This window comes from Carettochelys insculpta, chromosome 11, assembly GCF_033958435.1.
Source record: "Carettochelys insculpta isolate YL-2023 chromosome 11, ASM3395843v1, whole genome shotgun sequence".
NCBI lineage: Eukaryota > Metazoa > Chordata > Testudines > Carettochelyidae > Carettochelys > Carettochelys insculpta.
Window position 1 is genome coordinate 34,732,614 of NC_134147.1, and position 16,871 is coordinate 34,749,484.

A 16,871-nucleotide genomic window follows, 5' to 3' on the forward strand; every position below is an offset into this window, starting at 1 on the left:
TGCAGAGACACAGTATGTTACCAGTCCACATCCACTTGTAAGGCAACGTTTTTACCACACAAGCAGCAGTTTAACAGAAGAGGGAACATCAGGGCAGGGAGGTAAGTGTCAGCTAGATGGCTGCTAGAGCACAGAGTCCTGCTAAATGCAGTCTTGCTAAGCAAAGGAAATAGATGGTCATCTTTAGGTTGTGGGAGGGAGGGTTTTCAGCAGCCTCACATACAGAGATTGCTCATTTGGGTTTGACCAGAGGGTGGCTCTGCTAAACTACAACTCAGTCAATTCTCAACTGGTCCTTTTCTGAAATATCAGTTAGCTTCTAATTTACAGCTCCATGTTTTGAACAGCTACAATTCTGAACATTGATTGCAGTTAGTTTATAACCACTGAGGTTGCCATGGATCAAGTGAACAATGGAGCCATGGCCTTTAAAATACATTTTCCACTACCTATAGGCCAACATCCACACCTCAGCCGAGGCAATGTACTTGCATACGACTGCTCTGCTATCTCTGCAGCTACATCCAAACCTTTACAAAACCAAATTGTTTTATTTTATGTAAGTAGTTTTTAGTGTAAGAATTTATTTTTTAACAGTGGATTAAGAGTATTTTTAACTGTCCTGGCAAATCTGCTTCGAACACTAAGAAGCCTACCTATAGTGAGAGGCAAGACCCATGTGTCCTTGTTTCTATTCAGTGCACAATGCTTAGTTTAAGTAAACCACTCCTCAGTGCAAAGCCCACAGTGGATTTAGAAGTGACTGGAAAATACCTCTTTTAGCCTGGTGAAAGCTGATGTCTGTTATAAGGGAAAAAAAGCTGGTGTTAAAAAAGGAAAGATTAAGTAACTCCATGTGCTGAGAAAGGGGACACACAGTTTACTTAGAGTAGCACAAGAGCAAATTACCATCAGCCTTTCCAGCAACACAGACAAATGTCAGTCAAACTATTGCAGACACTTGTCTAAATGCACTGAACCTGTATTTCTGGACTCCAGCCAACACACATTACTTACAGATCACGTTTAAAGACGTGTCTGTCTGAAAACTTCAGTGATGTTCTGTCTGCTTAAACAAGGTAAATAAACCAAAATCACTCTAAACTTTGTAGAGTAAGGGCACTGCTGACCTAAGCCTTAAGAGGCGAGAAAGCCAAGACAAAAAACAGTAAAGGGGCACTTACTGGGAGAGGTCTTGTGTGAAAAGGAACCTGTATATAACCCTAAGAGTAAGGGGTGACTTCAAGGAAAATTTCAACTGTGAAGGTTATTTCCCAAAGTCTCAGTGGAGTTTCCAAGCACTGGCAAGTTTTTAAATCAAGATGGGAAGTTCTTTTAAAAGCTATGGTCTAGGAGTTTTAGGGAGAAAGAAGTTCTATGGTCAATGACACAAAACTGGTCAGCTAATAAGGCTGGTGTCTTTTGATGCTGGAGTCTATTAATCTAATTTTGCATTAGATACATAGACTCAAGATAGGAACCTGCCCCAAGAGAAGTACGACTTAACTCAGGAGGAGAGGATATCAAGGGAAGGAGGTGGCTGAGATGGGAAGGAGTCGAAGTGCAGAAGTAACTGACTTTAGAGAGAGAACACAAATGAGAAGAGATGACAGGCAAGAGATGTGGGCCTGAGGAAGGCAGTGAGGGGAGATTAGCTGTAGGAAGCTGCAGAGCTCTGTAGAGCATTGGAAGTGAAGAAACAAACCTCAAAAGCAGTGAAGAAACAGCAGTATAGGTTGAACCTCTCTAGACAGGCAGTTTGGTCCAATAAGACCTGTAATCTGGCATGATTTTACTTAGTCGGATGACCGCTTATCCTGCGTGTGACCAAGTTTCCCATGGTCCCGTAAAGGTTTTTTTTTTTGTTTGTTTGTTTGTTTTTACAGCTACCAGTCCTGGCTCTCAGTGTTCTGTGCTGTTATTTGGCTCTAATTTACCGTTAAATGTTTTCTGAGAGCCCGATAAGCAGTGGAAGCGCTGGTAATGCTGCTATACAATATTGACCTTCCATGGTTCAGCAAATTCTCTGGCTCAGCACCAGTCCCCAGAGTGCCAGACTAGAGAGGTTTAACCTGTATTTGTTTGTGTGGAGGGAAGGAGGGATACATATGCCATTAGAGACATGAATGATTTTCACAGTAATAATCTATGCAGGATTGAGGGATGAAGAGAAGGAATTTGGTTAGTCTACGAGAGGCTAAAAATTACTTCAGGTGGAAAAGTCCCAGGATATGGACTAGGGTTTCAACAGATTGTGGAAATGAAGTGGAGGGAGAATAAAGATTTAGCAACAGAGTGAATGTGAGGGGCAGAGGAGAGAGACGTCTAGGATAACCCAAAGGATTGTGGGACCATCACTGGCATGATGGATAAGGAAGGATAAAACAATATGATTTGTCTCAAAAGTGTTTAGACAGACTTAGAGAGGATAGAAGGAAAACAGTAGATGCAAGAATTAGCAGATAGGGAAAGTGTGGAGGGAAAGTAGATCCAGAAGTTGGTAACACACCACAGTTGTTAGAAAGACCAAAATTACAGGCATGACAAATACTGAGGTTACACAGCAATAAGGTACAGAGGGAATTGAAGACACAGTGAAGGACAGAGACCTCTGGGACAGGGGTAATTATTAGTCATGACTTTTTTTGGGCATGATAAGGTTTTGGCAAATTTGCGTGCACACTGGTACTAAAATAGCAACTTTCACTTCAAAGTCACATGAGAAGGAGATCAAAAAGTATCAGGCAGTGAATATTAGCATTTACAGCTGATTACTCGACCTTGCGCTTGTGTGGGTTACAGTTCAGGCTCCTAATCAGGCCACTTGCAGTGCAGATAGCTGCCACCATTTCCTCAGGCCATACACACAGATTGCAAATTTACTGTAGCAGAACTGAGCCTGCAAACCCTTTAATTCAGGAGCGTATCTCCAATATGACTGCTTCCTTGGCCAGTTAAAAAGTGTTTGCCTCACAAAACAGGAAGAAGCCCATTTAAGACAGGCTAAGGGCCACATTCCCCTCAGACTCAAGGAAGGCAGGCTCACTCCTAATGAAAGAAATGTGGATTGAGCTGATCTAACCCAGCAGTGTGTGAGGGCTGACTACCCCACACCCCACCCCAAGCCCCAGAAGACTATTTAAAACTTTGATCAAGAATGATTATTATGTAAGAGGCAGCCTCCATTATCATGATATCATGCAGCAGTGATTCAACTATTGTCCTGGCACGCATCTTTGTGCTGTTGTCATGATACTCTTGCCTAGTGTCCTGTAAGGAAGAGACTGGGAGAAATGGAAAATGGAAGAGATTTCCTTTTCACTTAAGAAAAGAGACGGACTCTCACACGTCAACTTTCCCCAAATCCACACAGGTCCCAAAATTCAATCAGATGACAAAACAAAATGAGAACTGGAGGCACTTTTTGAAAGGCACAATTTGTTTTAGAGAAATTAAAGCAAAGTGCCCTTAAAATGCAGTTTGTCTGAAGCAAGAACTGAACCAGCCCATGGTGCCAGCTGTCATCATCCACCTATTACATTTTCAGACATGCCCTCTGTGCTTTCTACCATAAACACCTACAAAGCCTCACTGGGGTATGTCTACACAGCACAGTTTATTTTGAACTAAACTAAATCATCCCAGCCAGGGCTTTCTCTAAGGATGAAGATTCCACCCACCTCTCTTGGTAACACATTCCAGTGCTTCACCACTCCTGCTGAAATAGTTTTACACACTCCCCCACATGCCCATAACTTCAGACCCTTGCTCCTTCTTCTGCCATCCATCACTACTGAGAACAGCCTCTCCCCAGCCTGTTTAGAACCCCTCTTCAGGAAGCTGAACGCTGCTATCAAATTGCCCCTCACCCTTTTCTTCTGCAAACTAAATAAACCCAGATCCCTCAGTCTTTCCTCATAGGTCATGTGCTCCAGCGCTCTAATCTTTTTCATTGCCCTCTGCTGGACCCCCTCCAATGCAAGCACATCCTTTCTATACTGGGTGGCCCAGAACCGGATGCAATACTCCAGAGGTGGCCTCACCAGTGCTGAGTAGAAGGGAATAATAACTTCTCTAGATGTGCTGGGAATGTTCCTCCTAATGCACCCAATATGCCATTAGCCCTCTTGGCTACAAGAGCACACTGTTGACTCATATCCATCCTTTCATATAATGTAATCCCCAGGTCCTTTTCTGCTGCACTGCTCCATTGCCAGACAGTCCCCAGACTGTAAAAATGCTTGGGAGTCTTCTGTTTCAAGTACAAGACTCTGCACTTGTCCTTGTTGAACCTGATCAGATTACTTTTGGCCCAGTCCTCCAATTTATCTAGCCCTTAACCTTCTTTAACCTGCTGTATTGTTCCCTACCTGCAAAGTGGTGCTCTGATCAGAGAACGGGGAGCTGAAGAAAGTGGTGACTATACTCATCACTATTTCTGTGACATACTTCTCCAGGATGGAATCCGCGTGCTTTCGGTCACTGGTGTTGTTACATGCCTATAAAACAAAGTGTTTTTTAGAACACATCAATTCAACAGATACATATGAACATTCTACTGCCGAGATTTGGAGCTTTAGTTCTGAATGGACTGTGCGCCACAAAATTCCATGCAAGCCGCAACCATACGTACTTAAGACACACAAAGCCTAACTCTGTCATTGTTAATGTGTATCATACAGCATACTTAGAGGAAAAATGGACACCTCAGAGCAGGGTTCTCGCTCATTTTTTTTCAACCATGGACAGAATACATTTTGTTGTGTGTACCAAGGGATATGGGGATGTAAACCCCCAAAAGAAACATATGCTGCTGGATGTAGGTGCTCTGCTATCAGCTGAAGGCACCTGAATCTCTCCTGAGCAAATGCCCAAGCACTCAGCTTACAGGAAACGCTGCCTCAGAGCCATGATTGTGGTACAACAGGGAAGAATGAGATGTAATGTTTTCCTAAAGGGAAATACTTGTATCTTAAAATAAATGCTAAAATACATCAAATACTGTTGGGGAAGGAGCCACCTAGCTCAGCACCAAGGAAAAGCCAGGGGCAGAATAGAAAAACGTATGAAGCAGGATGTTTTCTTTCATTTTGTTTTAGGATCAACATGTGCACCTAAACAGAGGCACAGGCACGCAAATTTAAAATGAGAACTACCAGTAAGGAGATCCAGCTATGTCTATTTTCTCTTTCAGACTGAGATTTCTAGGTATAGAAATCCTTACCCGACAGATGTCAACCAGGAAATTCTCAAACAGTTTCCACATGTGATTACTGGTGTAAATCTCTTTCATTTCCACTTCTGTGTCCACATAGCAATGATTTAGGAAGTTGATGTAGGCAATTTTAACCTACAGATGGAAATATGAAAATGTTTTATGGAAAAAAATAACTCAATGGGCATTTTTAGACACTGCAATATCATCACATTAAAACTACTTCAAAAATCTGTAGCTGAATTCACAAACTGTTACTTAAATATTGGTGAAATCCAACCCCACACATAGCAAGACATCTGCAACAAAAGAGCCAGAAATACTGCAGCATAACATTAATAAGTTGCACTTCTATTAAAGACTGGCAAAGTACTTTACATATATGAACACACTCAGCTTCAAAACACTCCTGAGAATTAGGGACATACAATGCAACCATTCCCATTTTAAAAGTCAGGACTGGAAGTCGGAGTAGAATTTAGTTACACCCACAATGTCAATCAGGAGGTCTGCAACAGAACCTGGGAAAGAATCCAGTTCTCTCAGCTCATAGCCCTGTTACTTACTCACAAGCCCAAGCTTCCCAGGCCAAAGGAGTGATTTAAAACAAACCTCCCTCCACAAACTAATACATTACACATGCAGGTAGGCAATGTTAGTTATCAGACCACACCTCAGGTATGCAATCCTCATGAGTTACTACTCGAACAATGTCATCTAATGGGAGGAGGGAGTTGCACTTGATTTCTGTGTAGACGTTTTTGCCCTCTGTGCATACAGCAAGCAGTTCTACTAAATGGATATGATACATCAGAGGGCTATTCTCATCCATCCGATCCCGCTCCGATCTCATCATTTGGACCAAGGTCTGGAAAGACGCTCTGTCATTGTAGAACACAAGGACATCTTCTCCCGCATTGACTAGCTACAAAAAAAGAAGAATAGCTTTCTCTTGGGTTCCATTCTGTCATGGCCCTAGTTAAAGATTCTACAGGAATCAGACCATTTCTGGCACACACATATTCATGCATACCTTCCACAACACTCTTCTTCAGAGAACTGCAAACTTCATCCTCAAAACATTTCACCAACAGATTCAAGTCCCCTACACCCATTACCAAAAGCTCTATTTTATCTGCTACCGGAATGTTAGGGTCTCTGTCAGGTTTAGCAATTACTCGTGAGTTCAACAAAACTGCAGCCCGCCAGATCTGTCTGAGATTCTGTACCTTGCACTCTTTTTCCACAATTATGTGTTCTCTCTCTCTCTCTCTCTCTCAAGTATAATGGTTTCCCTAGTCCTCTAGTCTAATATGTTTTGCTCCACGTATCTACCACTTCTAAAATCTTCAGCAAAGTCAGATCAACTGGATCCTCATCAGTTAGAGGAAACTTCTCCCAAAATGCTTCTGATTTTTCAATGTGCTTTTTCTGAGCTTATGTCATAAAGATTACCCCAAGGTATCTGTAGCTATCTACAGACAGACTAGCGGAAGTACGTGATTCTGTTTAGGGCAAAGTCCTTTGAGAACTCTGGGTAGTAGGACCTCCAGGTTGTTTAAATCCCTATTCCTTACACAATTCTCATCAGTTGGACAGTTATGGGCAAGGTTGAGACACATGAGGCAAACTTCCATCAACACTACATTACTTCTATTTATACCTCCAGATTAGTGGAACTGCTATGGGCACCCGCATGGCCCCACAATATGCTAATATATTTATGGCTGACCTGGAACAACGATTCCTCAGCTCTCGTCCCCTATTACCACTCCTCTACTTAAGATACATTGATGACATCTTTATGATTTGGACCCATGGTACAGAGGCTGTAGAGGAATTCCACAGAGACTTTAACAATCTACACCCCACCATCAACTTATGCCTCAATTACAACATGCAAGAGACACATTTCCTGGACACTACAGTACTAATCAAGGATGGCCTGATCAGTACCACACTGTACCGAAAACCTACTGATCGCTATACTTATCTACACCCTTCTAGTTTCCATCCTGCACACGTGACTAGATCCATTGTTTACAGTCAAGCTCTTAGGTATAATCGCATTTGCTCTGATCCAACTGACAGAGACCGAAAACTGCAAGAACTTTACCAAATATTCATAAACCTTAATTACCCACCAGGAAAAGTAAAAAAACTAATCGACAGGGCCAGACGCATACCCAGAAACCAGCTACTCCAAGATCAGCCCAAAAAAGCCAAGAACAGAACACCACTGGTCATCACTTACAGCCCCCAACTCAGACCACTGCAACGAATCATTAAAGACCTACAACCTATTCTTAATCAGGATGCCACACTCCAGAAGGCCCTGGTGACATGCCTGTTCTCTCCTACAGACAACCTCCCAACCTCATGAGGATCCTTACTAACAGCCACAGTCTATACCCCAGGAACACCAGTCCTGGAACCTTTCCCTGCAACAAAGCCTACTGCCAGCTTTGTCCACATATCTTCTCTGGAAATACCATCACTGGACCTAACCAGGTTACTCACAGAATCACGGGCACTTTCTCATGCTCCTCCACTAACATCATATATGCCATCATGTGCCAACAATGCCCAGATGCTTTGTATATTGGACAGACTTCTAACTCCCTTAGACAAAGGGTCAACGGGCACAAAACAGACATAAAACACTCCAGATCCACAAACCAGTTAGTCAACATTTTAATGGAATGGGCCACTCTGTCAATGACCTCAAGGTATGTGTGTTACTGAAAAGAAATTATCGCTCCTTTGTAGAAAGGGAAACGGACGAATTGACATTTATATTCAAATTCGGAACATTAACACATGGTTTAAATCGGGATGTGAACTTTCTGAGTCACTATAGGAGCTTGTCTGCATACTTGGCTCAATCTAATTCTTGATCTTCCCCCCCACCCCTCCACTCTCTGATTTGGTCACCTTGATTATCTTTTTCTGATTTGTCCTCCTTGCTTACTGTTTTTGGTTCTCTGTGTCTTAAATATTGAGTCTGTTCTGGTCTGGCTATGGTCTGAAGAAGTGGGTCTGTCCCACAAAAGCTCACCTAATAAACTATTTTGCTAGTCTTTAAAGTGCTACTTGACTGCTTTTTGTTTTGATAGTGTATAGACTAGCACGGCTTACTCTCTGTTACTATTCTACATTACTTCTGAGGTGCGGCACATTTTCAGAACAGCACAGCACTCCACCAGTCTGTATCGAGGACAGCATGATGGAGAGAAACTGAGAAGAAGGGGAGCTGCTGAGCAGGTTAGAAATCTGCCTGGTGCTTGAGAGAGATGCCTGGATGTGTCCAGAATTTGTAGAAAACAGAGCACATCTCAGATGCAAAGCCACACTACCACAGGGCTGGACTTTTCATCAGGTGGCGCGCCCTCAACTTGCTCTGACTTGAACAGTTGAGGTGGCTACTCAGTACTTTGCAGAATTAAGCCCACACCGAACAGCTGACACTCAGCTTTATGTTTAACTATGGCATGTGGAACATGATCCAGCATCAAACTTCTCAGTGCACTTGATACATGAAGGCCAGAAGCTTTAAAAAAGAAAATCTGACCCCAAAACTCCTTCTTCTAGGAAGGCCAATTAACAGCTTATTATCAAATAGGCAAATCTACTTTTTAAACAGACAAATCCTTTGAAACCCAAATGAATGAATTAAACAAAACAAATTAACAACCCCTAACAAATTGTTGTAGACGCACAATCTTCTCCTACTTCTCACAAAAGCTTATGTCATAATAAAACTTATTGTTTCAAGAGTTACTGAACTCCACACAAACACAGCTACTTTAACACTTCTCAAGCTCCTACCCTTTCAGTTGGTCAAGGCCAGACAAGACTCCCCATCTGGGCAAGTCCCACATCAGGCCAAATGGGAAACTTTTAATAAGAAGGAAGGATTTTCCTCCCTCCACCTGTTTTCTTTATGCTATTGTTTGGAGAAACAATCCTTCACTTGATTCAAAACCATTTGTGATGGGTTGGGGTACCTAGGTACAACTTATGAATTCCAGGTGGTTTTACAAATTTTCTGAATCACTGACTGCTTCAGTGTACATGGAATCTGCTGTCAGGGCTGGTGACATCTCTCTCCTAGACAGGCTCGCTGACGGAGGGCCTCTAAAAAGGGGCAGTTGCCCTTTGGCCCAACATTTCAAAGGGGCCCAAAGCTCTGGCCGCTGTTGCTGCTTCTTTAGCAGCAGTCAGAGCTCTGGGTCCCTTTGAAATGCTGCAGAGCACTGTGCCATTCCTCCGCACAGGGCCCTCAGGGAGCGTTGGAAGTGGAAGGGGCAGGACCAACTGCCCTAAGCTCAGCCCCTTCTGCCTTTGGCCCCACCCCTTCTAAGGACAGGGAGCCAGACTCCCCTCCCACTTCGCCCCCAACAACTGTCAGTGCTGCTGGTCGCAAACCAGGGACAGTGGGGAGCTATTAAGCTGAAAAGCTCCTATCCAAGCAAAGCTTCTTCAAGACAAACAGTAGCATGGCAAAGCTCTGGAGACCCAGTCCCACCCAATTTGGCTGTAGGCAATGTGGTGCTACAGAATCCCACTAGAAGAAAAACAAAAAATTAGAGATGCATTGGTAGAGCACTTTTAAAACAGAAAGGGGAACAAAAAGGAACAGACCTGCAGAGGGGGACAGGATGGAGAGACTGTGGGACCAGACAAGGCTGAAGGAAGCTGATTGCACAGAAAATCTAAGATTCAGATAATCACCCATATGCTGGAAAAACGCTACCCTGCAGAGGGACTCAAACCTGAAAGGATGTGGGCCCAAATCCCAACCAACATTCAGTAGTGGTGCTATAACTGAGGCAGGAATAGCATCCAAGCGTTTCTTGCAGCAGTCTGTATATGTTGTGCATTGTACAGTAAAGAGTGACTGTCCTTAGAAATCCCTCCATAAAGCTTGCTTCTATTGGCTTCAAAGCATCATATGTCCCTAACGATATAAGCTATCCAAGTGCCCAGAAGGAGAGAGTTCTGGGAAATAATATACTTAAGCTACTAAAATGTTCTGGGGGTCAGCACTGGTCTTGCAGAACCTTGTGCACCAGAGCTCCGGGGTCCTGGCTGCAGAGGAGTATCAGACAAATTCTGTGCCCAAGAATTTAGCAGTGAGACTGAAGTGGGAAACAATGAGCCTGTCCAGTCCAAGGGATGCATAAGAGCACATGGGTTGAGTTTAAAGTTGCAAACGTAGCAGCCTGGTGAGTGCGTTGCAGGGAGAACTTGACTAGGGCCGTGACACAAACACACTTTTCTTTGTGCACCAGGAAGGACAACTTCTGAGATATTCTAAATGCGATCCTCCCACCCCAGGGGATGATGAAGCAGCTTGTGATCAGAACACAGCCATATGCGGGGTGATAGCTGCACATCACTCGTAAATTGTCCCAGCTGAGAGCTTGACTTTCTTCGCTTCCTCATCAGGTGAGAGACTCAATGTGTCACTTTCTACTCAATGCCAGATGTCCTAGGAGCTTACAGAAATTGGCAGTTCTCACCTCAGCCATAACCATATCTTGGCACTTCTTGATGAACTTTCCTTCTGCCTTCACAATAGTTTGCAGGAACTTTATGTACTGGACGTTTCTGCCATGAGTTTCAATACAGTGAACAAAGTGCTGAACAACTCGCTCATTAATCTCACTGCAAAGCTGAAAATTGTTCATGAAAATATGTTGCATTGTGACTGCCTCCAGGATCTAAGGAGGGGAAGAGGTGGGGGGGAAAATAGAGGAAAAAAAAAAAAAATCAAATCGCACACACAAGTCGGGATGTCAGTAAATTTGCAGGGAACATGACAATATGAAGAAGGAACTTCTCAGAGGAATCAGTATTTCAGTACAGAGACTTGTATCCATTTGGAATACTTCATCCATCTCTACCCCTTCCATTACAACTGAGTGTACTAACCAGAGGCTGCTCCGGCCAACATTAATGAGAACGCAGTGCTATCCATTTGAACTAGTCCTGCATAAGAACTAGCCAGAGGCCAGCTTGTTCCACTTTTTTACTACAATATGTACGGTATTAATCATTCCTTACCCCTGGGTTAAGGAACAGGTTTATGTGCTTGTGCAGCAATGCCTGGTTCTGTTGGTTCCCAGCACAAAAGTTCTGTAAAAATGCATGTGCAAGTTTCATTATCTCCTGCATCCTTGTATCTTCTGCCTGTGATTGAGGGACAGGAAAAATCAAAGGAGTTAAACAAAAAAAGCAAAACAAAAACAAAAAAAAAAAACCCACCAATCCAAAAGTTCTTTCTGATGAGCTTTGGGTGAACCACAATACCACCTTCTTAACAGAATTTACAGAGCCACATCTCTCTAAACAGAAAAACAAACCTCTGTCCACCACCAAATAAATCCACTGACACCAATTAGGAATTTGGCTCCCTTTCTGATTTTAAAAGTCACGGAGAATGAAACACTACATAAATTAGTTAAGTCTTTCAGAACACACAACATCGGAGCTGGCCAACTTAATGATGCAATAGAACCCTTCATATGCTTCCAAACATACCAAGTACATAGGGCACACCACATTTCAGGTTCTTTGCTGTATCTTTCGGCTTTAAAGGAAGATAGGCATGAAGGCCATTATAATGAAATTCAGCAATGAGGGATTTAAAAAGAAAATACTGATGCAACAACAAAATTCAACCTCTGTTCACAGGAGTTAAGTGCTCTCCCTGCCTGTGACTTAAGTAAAAGCAGCAGAATAGCTGAAAAGGTGCAAACATGTCTGACTTAATGGATACATAAATGCACCTCAGATGGCAGTAACAGATCATCAATGCAATAAAATAAGCCATCTTTCTTTGCTAAAAGCATTTGGAACACCAAAGCTGGTCAGTGTCTGGCTTTAAATGTTTGCAGTTTGAGGTCCAGCTGTAGTTCCCCTCACAAAATCAAATCAGCACAGATGACAGGCTCTGCAGAGGGGCACAGGAGACCATGGCCTCAGGTTGAGCACTACTCTGTTTCTAAGGTTCTATGACATTAGTTAATGCTAGTTATAATGCTCATTCACATGCTGCACCTGCATATAGGGGATTTCACCCCCGGTACTCTTCATTTCCCAGCATATTTTACCTGTAACGCAGCCAATGCTTTTTCCACTGTAAAATATGACACCCATCCTGCTCCTCCCCACACCCCTGCCCCCCCAAAAAAACCACCAAACAAAAAACAAAAAACCCCACCACAAACCCTGACACAGTGTGTGGCTTCACATTAGAGAATCTGTTCTGTTTCCAAACAGGGCAAGATTTGCAAGACCACTTCCATTCTGTAGCTCTCATCTCTCAAAAGCCGTTCACTTCTCTCCGTGGAGCTTACCATCATCCTCCAATAGCATGAATGCCTCAAACTTTAGCGAATAGTTTCAAAAGGGTGGCTGTGTTAGTCTGTGGCATCATAAACAACAACAGAAAAACAAAAATCGTCCCACGGCACCTTAAAAACTAACTTGGGGGTCTTACCCATGAAAACTCATTACCAAACTAACAAAACTGTTAGTCTTTAAGGTGTGATGGGATGACTTGTTTTCTCTCTTTTCTTTTTTTAAATTTTTGTCCAACTATATCATTAATTCCTGTCACAGCTCCACTGACTGGGGAGAAGTTAGAAATCTAGGCAGCAACTAAGAATGGCTCCCTGTGAGAGAAAGCTCACAATATCAACAAGGCTAAGGATGCTGTAAATAAAACTCCAGTCATTTGCAGGTGCAGAGGACTACCTGAGGATAAGACGTCTCTATAATCACTTACTGTTTCGTTAGAGAGCTCACTGATATTTATCATTTATTCTTAGAATACCCATATCCTCTTAGGGAATATTTGGCAATCCTATGACTATGCCTTTACTACAGAGGCGGTGTTTGTGTGGGGCGGGGTGTTGTTTTTTTCCAACCACAGGGTAATTATCTTTTGTTAGCTATCCTGCTGGAAACAAACTGCAGTAGTTTTTTCAAATCAGATCAACTCTACACTCCTGCCCATGGCTGATCTCACCTAGCTACTAGAGCTATAGTACCCTGCCTCCACTAGGATTTTATCTAAGAATGCCCATACTGGGTCAGAGCAAAAGATCCATCCAGCCAAGTACCCTGTCTTCTGACAGGAGGCAATGTTAGGTGCTGCAGAATTAATGAACAGAACAGGTAATCATCCAGTGGTCCATCTCTTGTCACCCATTCTAAACTTCTGGCCAACTATGGGGGACAGTAGGAATTGAACACATTCAGTTAGTTATAAGGCAGTAAATGCTTACCCAATTTTGCAATGAATCCAAGTTTCAGAACTGGCCTACACCAAGAGGTACTAAGGAAAGGTAATCTGAATTAACAAAAGGTGCAAGTTTAAAGTGGATTAGTTAAAATAGATTAAACCCTTGCATGGATGTTCTTAATTCAGTTTGTCTTTAGTTTTCAGTAGGTCTCTCCACACAAAGGTTTAACGCAGTTTAACTAATCCACTTTTAATTAACACCTTTATTTAATGTGGGTGAACTCTGAGTCCTCCATTACATAAAATCCCTCAACCCGATTATCTGCAACGGACAAAGTTGGTGGTTAAGCAATTAACTTAGAACTTTGTCTCTCCTCATCACAAGTGATATGTTTAACCCAATATTTACATAAGCCATAAATTATTCCTAAAGAGGCATAAATATTTAATAGTTTCGTTGATTCCAAAGGCAATTGAAAACAACTCAGGTTTAAGGAGCTCTCAGTCAGCAAAATTGTGAAGTAAGGAAAAGCTGTGTGAGAAACCCACCTTCTCATATGGAATCTGCAGCAGCTCCAGAACCACAGTGTGAGCGCCCATGTTCCGCAGCAATCTCTGCTGCTGCTTCCGGCTTTTCCTGACAGATGCACTTTCCTGAACACAGAGCTTGCTAAGACGAAGCAAAATCTGGAAGAAGAAATTTACTTTTCAACTCTAAACTCTTCGTTTTGGTTTAGATGACATTACATAATCGGTGCTTTCTAGACAGAGAAGATGGAAACTTCCCAGATCTGAGCAACTCAGTCTAATGATAGACAAGGAGACAGACATAGGGCAAAAGGCAAAAATGCATGAACCAATCCATTTAAAACAAATTGAGGCATCTGAGTTTAAACTAGCATCTTCTAAGGTTTACAAGCCACGACACACAGGGTTTTCATTGTCGGTTAGATTTTGAAGTGTTCGACTATACAATGGAGTCCAAGTCCCTTAAAAAGCAGACATTTAAATGAGCTTCCCAAGTTTCCTTCCTTGTTTATATCCCCTGTGATGATAAAAATTTTATTTATATTGAAATAAGTGGAATTAACACTAAATTTTGGAACAACCTGGTTTTGTGGAAAACACTACATTGCTATACTGCAGGTGTCTCACCGGAGTTGGGATATACTACTACACAGCAAGTGGTCTTCACCATGTAAAACTGAGTCAGGTTTTCCTGGTTTTTTTTTCCCCCTTCCCTTTTATAAAATCAGACGAAAGTCTGATTTGCACAATTAGATTAAACATCTCTCTAAATTAGTAGGAAACCAAATCTTACCTCCTTCACCACCCGGTAATTATAGCTGCTAGTACTTTCATGTTTCTGTGACTTGCTGTGGCCTTCCTAAGGGTAAAACCAACAATCTATTACTTGATTAGAGTATTTTCTTTGGTATCTCCTATGGTGGTGAAATACATGCATTAAATGATCTACAAATACCACAGTTATCTTCAGTTTTATAACAAGATTAAGCATATTAAAAAGAACGTTTGTTAAGTCACACTAAGCCCTCTGCCAGAGTACAAGGGGAGAGTGTTTTTACAGACAGTAACATCCTATCCCCTAGTTATCTGTTGTCACACATTATCTGCAATCATCCATTTCTCACAACTTCTCTCTCTTTCCACTATATTACTCAACTGTAACTATCTGAATTTTATAAAGCATATTTTGGGTTCTGTCCATTCACATCCACACTCTGCTATGACCATTGCCAGCCACCTCTGCCTTATATTTGACTAAATCTCTGGCTTGCTGCATACTGCAGAATTAGGCTGATATAAAACAGCTTATGTTGACCTACTATAAGAGCAGCTACACTACAGCCTTGCTCTCATCCACACTACGCTGAGATATCTCCACCTCCAGGAGAAACATAGTTAGGGCACCATACCAGCTGTGGGCTACGTCTATACTAGCCCCAAACTTCGAAATGGCCACGCAAATGGCCATTTTGAAGTTTACTAATGAAGCACTGAAATGCATATTGAGCGCTTCGTTAGCATGTGGGCGGCCGCAGCACTTCGAAATTGACGTGGCTCGCCGCCACGCGGCTTGTCCCGACGGGGCTCCTTTTTGAAAGGACCCCGCTTACTTTGAAGTCCCCTTATTCCCATGAGCATTAGTAAACTTCGAAATGGCCATTTGCGTGGCCATTTCGAAGTTTGGGGCTAGTGTAGACACGGCCGTGTAGATATTGTATCATACTCAGCTGTTCACTATCTTGTCAATTTCACGGCTCCACTGCAGTTGTGACATTGACTAGAAAACTGGGTTCCCAGCACCCTCTCCCGGCAGCTGACTGGACTCTGGGCAAGGATCTTTGCCCTACCCACAGAAAATAAGCCCTAACCTAGGGAGAGAGCCAGGAGGAAGCTTGGCAGGGAGCTATGTTTGGAGCTTAGAGCCCCGATTCTGATAAGTTGTATTTTAAATATAGTAGATGTTATTTATCTAACTGGATATTCCAGTAGTTCACCTAATTGACTCGCAGGACACAAATATTTACCTCCTTTTTCTTGTGTTCATTTTCACCTGGTGCTCCATCTATAGTCTCATCAGGACCCTGGCCTTTGTATACCCAAAGTTCAGATTTTTCCACAATAGACCTCAGCTGGTCCAAATCTTGTTTTATCTGCTTGTAGTTGTCAACATCTTGGCTGGTAACAAGCAGTTGAACCTTACATGAATGCAATCCATTAGTTGCACAGAGATTTTAAACTTTCAGCACATGCGAGAAGAAGGAGGACCTCTACATATTAGTGACATATACCTGTTTAAAAGCTTGAAGAACTTCTTGTCTCTGACTAAAATGCCTGAATAGGAGCTGAAGCGCCCCAGACACCAGTGGAGGGTAATCATGCATGGTCAAGTGGAGCAAAACTCTAAGGAAAGTCCTGCCACCATGATCATCCAAATCTAATGGGGTGTTCTCCTCACTGAAAAGAACAAAATGCAGAAATAAATTAATTTCTCCCCCACCTTGATAAAACAACCAAGTCTTTTAAGTAGGAAACTACTGAAGCTGAATTTTACTCTGGTTATAGTTTTGCTATGAAAAACACCATCAGAAATTAAAGCAATCTGCGCTTCCTCTTCTGTTGTCCTTAACTTGTTTAATGCCAACAGTGCTTTGCATAGCATTCTCCTCTGTTAGACAGGACTTCAACTCTGTCATTGGTCTGCCCTCCAGTGGCAGGAGGCTTGAAAAGATAGAAGCAATACCAACAGTCCATGCTAAATGGAACAAGCTCCTAGTCTGTGTATTCTGTATTGAATGCTGAGTATGTGCAGTCAGTTGAGAATGCTCAAAACACCAGTAGAACTAGAACTTTCACACTTAAGACTTATGAGATTCA

At 42.5% G+C, this 16,871-nt stretch overlaps 1 protein-coding gene across 1 annotated transcript in view; it reads right to left on the minus strand.

The window, feature by feature from the left end:
• ITPR1 (inositol 1,4,5-trisphosphate receptor type 1) overlaps positions 1 to 16,871 on the minus strand; it is a 269,958-nt gene that overhangs the window by 131,200 nt on the left and 121,887 nt on the right. The window contains exons 26-34 of the mRNA XM_075005225.1: positions 16,286 to 16,451; positions 16,022 to 16,192; positions 14,791 to 14,856; positions 14,019 to 14,156; positions 11,285 to 11,410; positions 10,741 to 10,941; positions 5,889 to 6,140; positions 5,225 to 5,350; positions 4,371 to 4,499 (exon numbers count right to left, since the gene is read on the minus strand). Of these exons, the coding sequence (XP_074861326.1) occupies positions 4,371 to 4,499; positions 5,225 to 5,350; positions 5,889 to 6,140; positions 10,741 to 10,941; positions 11,285 to 11,410; positions 14,019 to 14,156; positions 14,791 to 14,856; positions 16,022 to 16,192; positions 16,286 to 16,451 (1,375 nt within the window). The remainder of the gene's footprint in view (positions 1 to 4,370; positions 4,500 to 5,224; positions 5,351 to 5,888; positions 6,141 to 10,740; positions 10,942 to 11,284; positions 11,411 to 14,018; positions 14,157 to 14,790; positions 14,857 to 16,021; positions 16,193 to 16,285; positions 16,452 to 16,871) is intronic.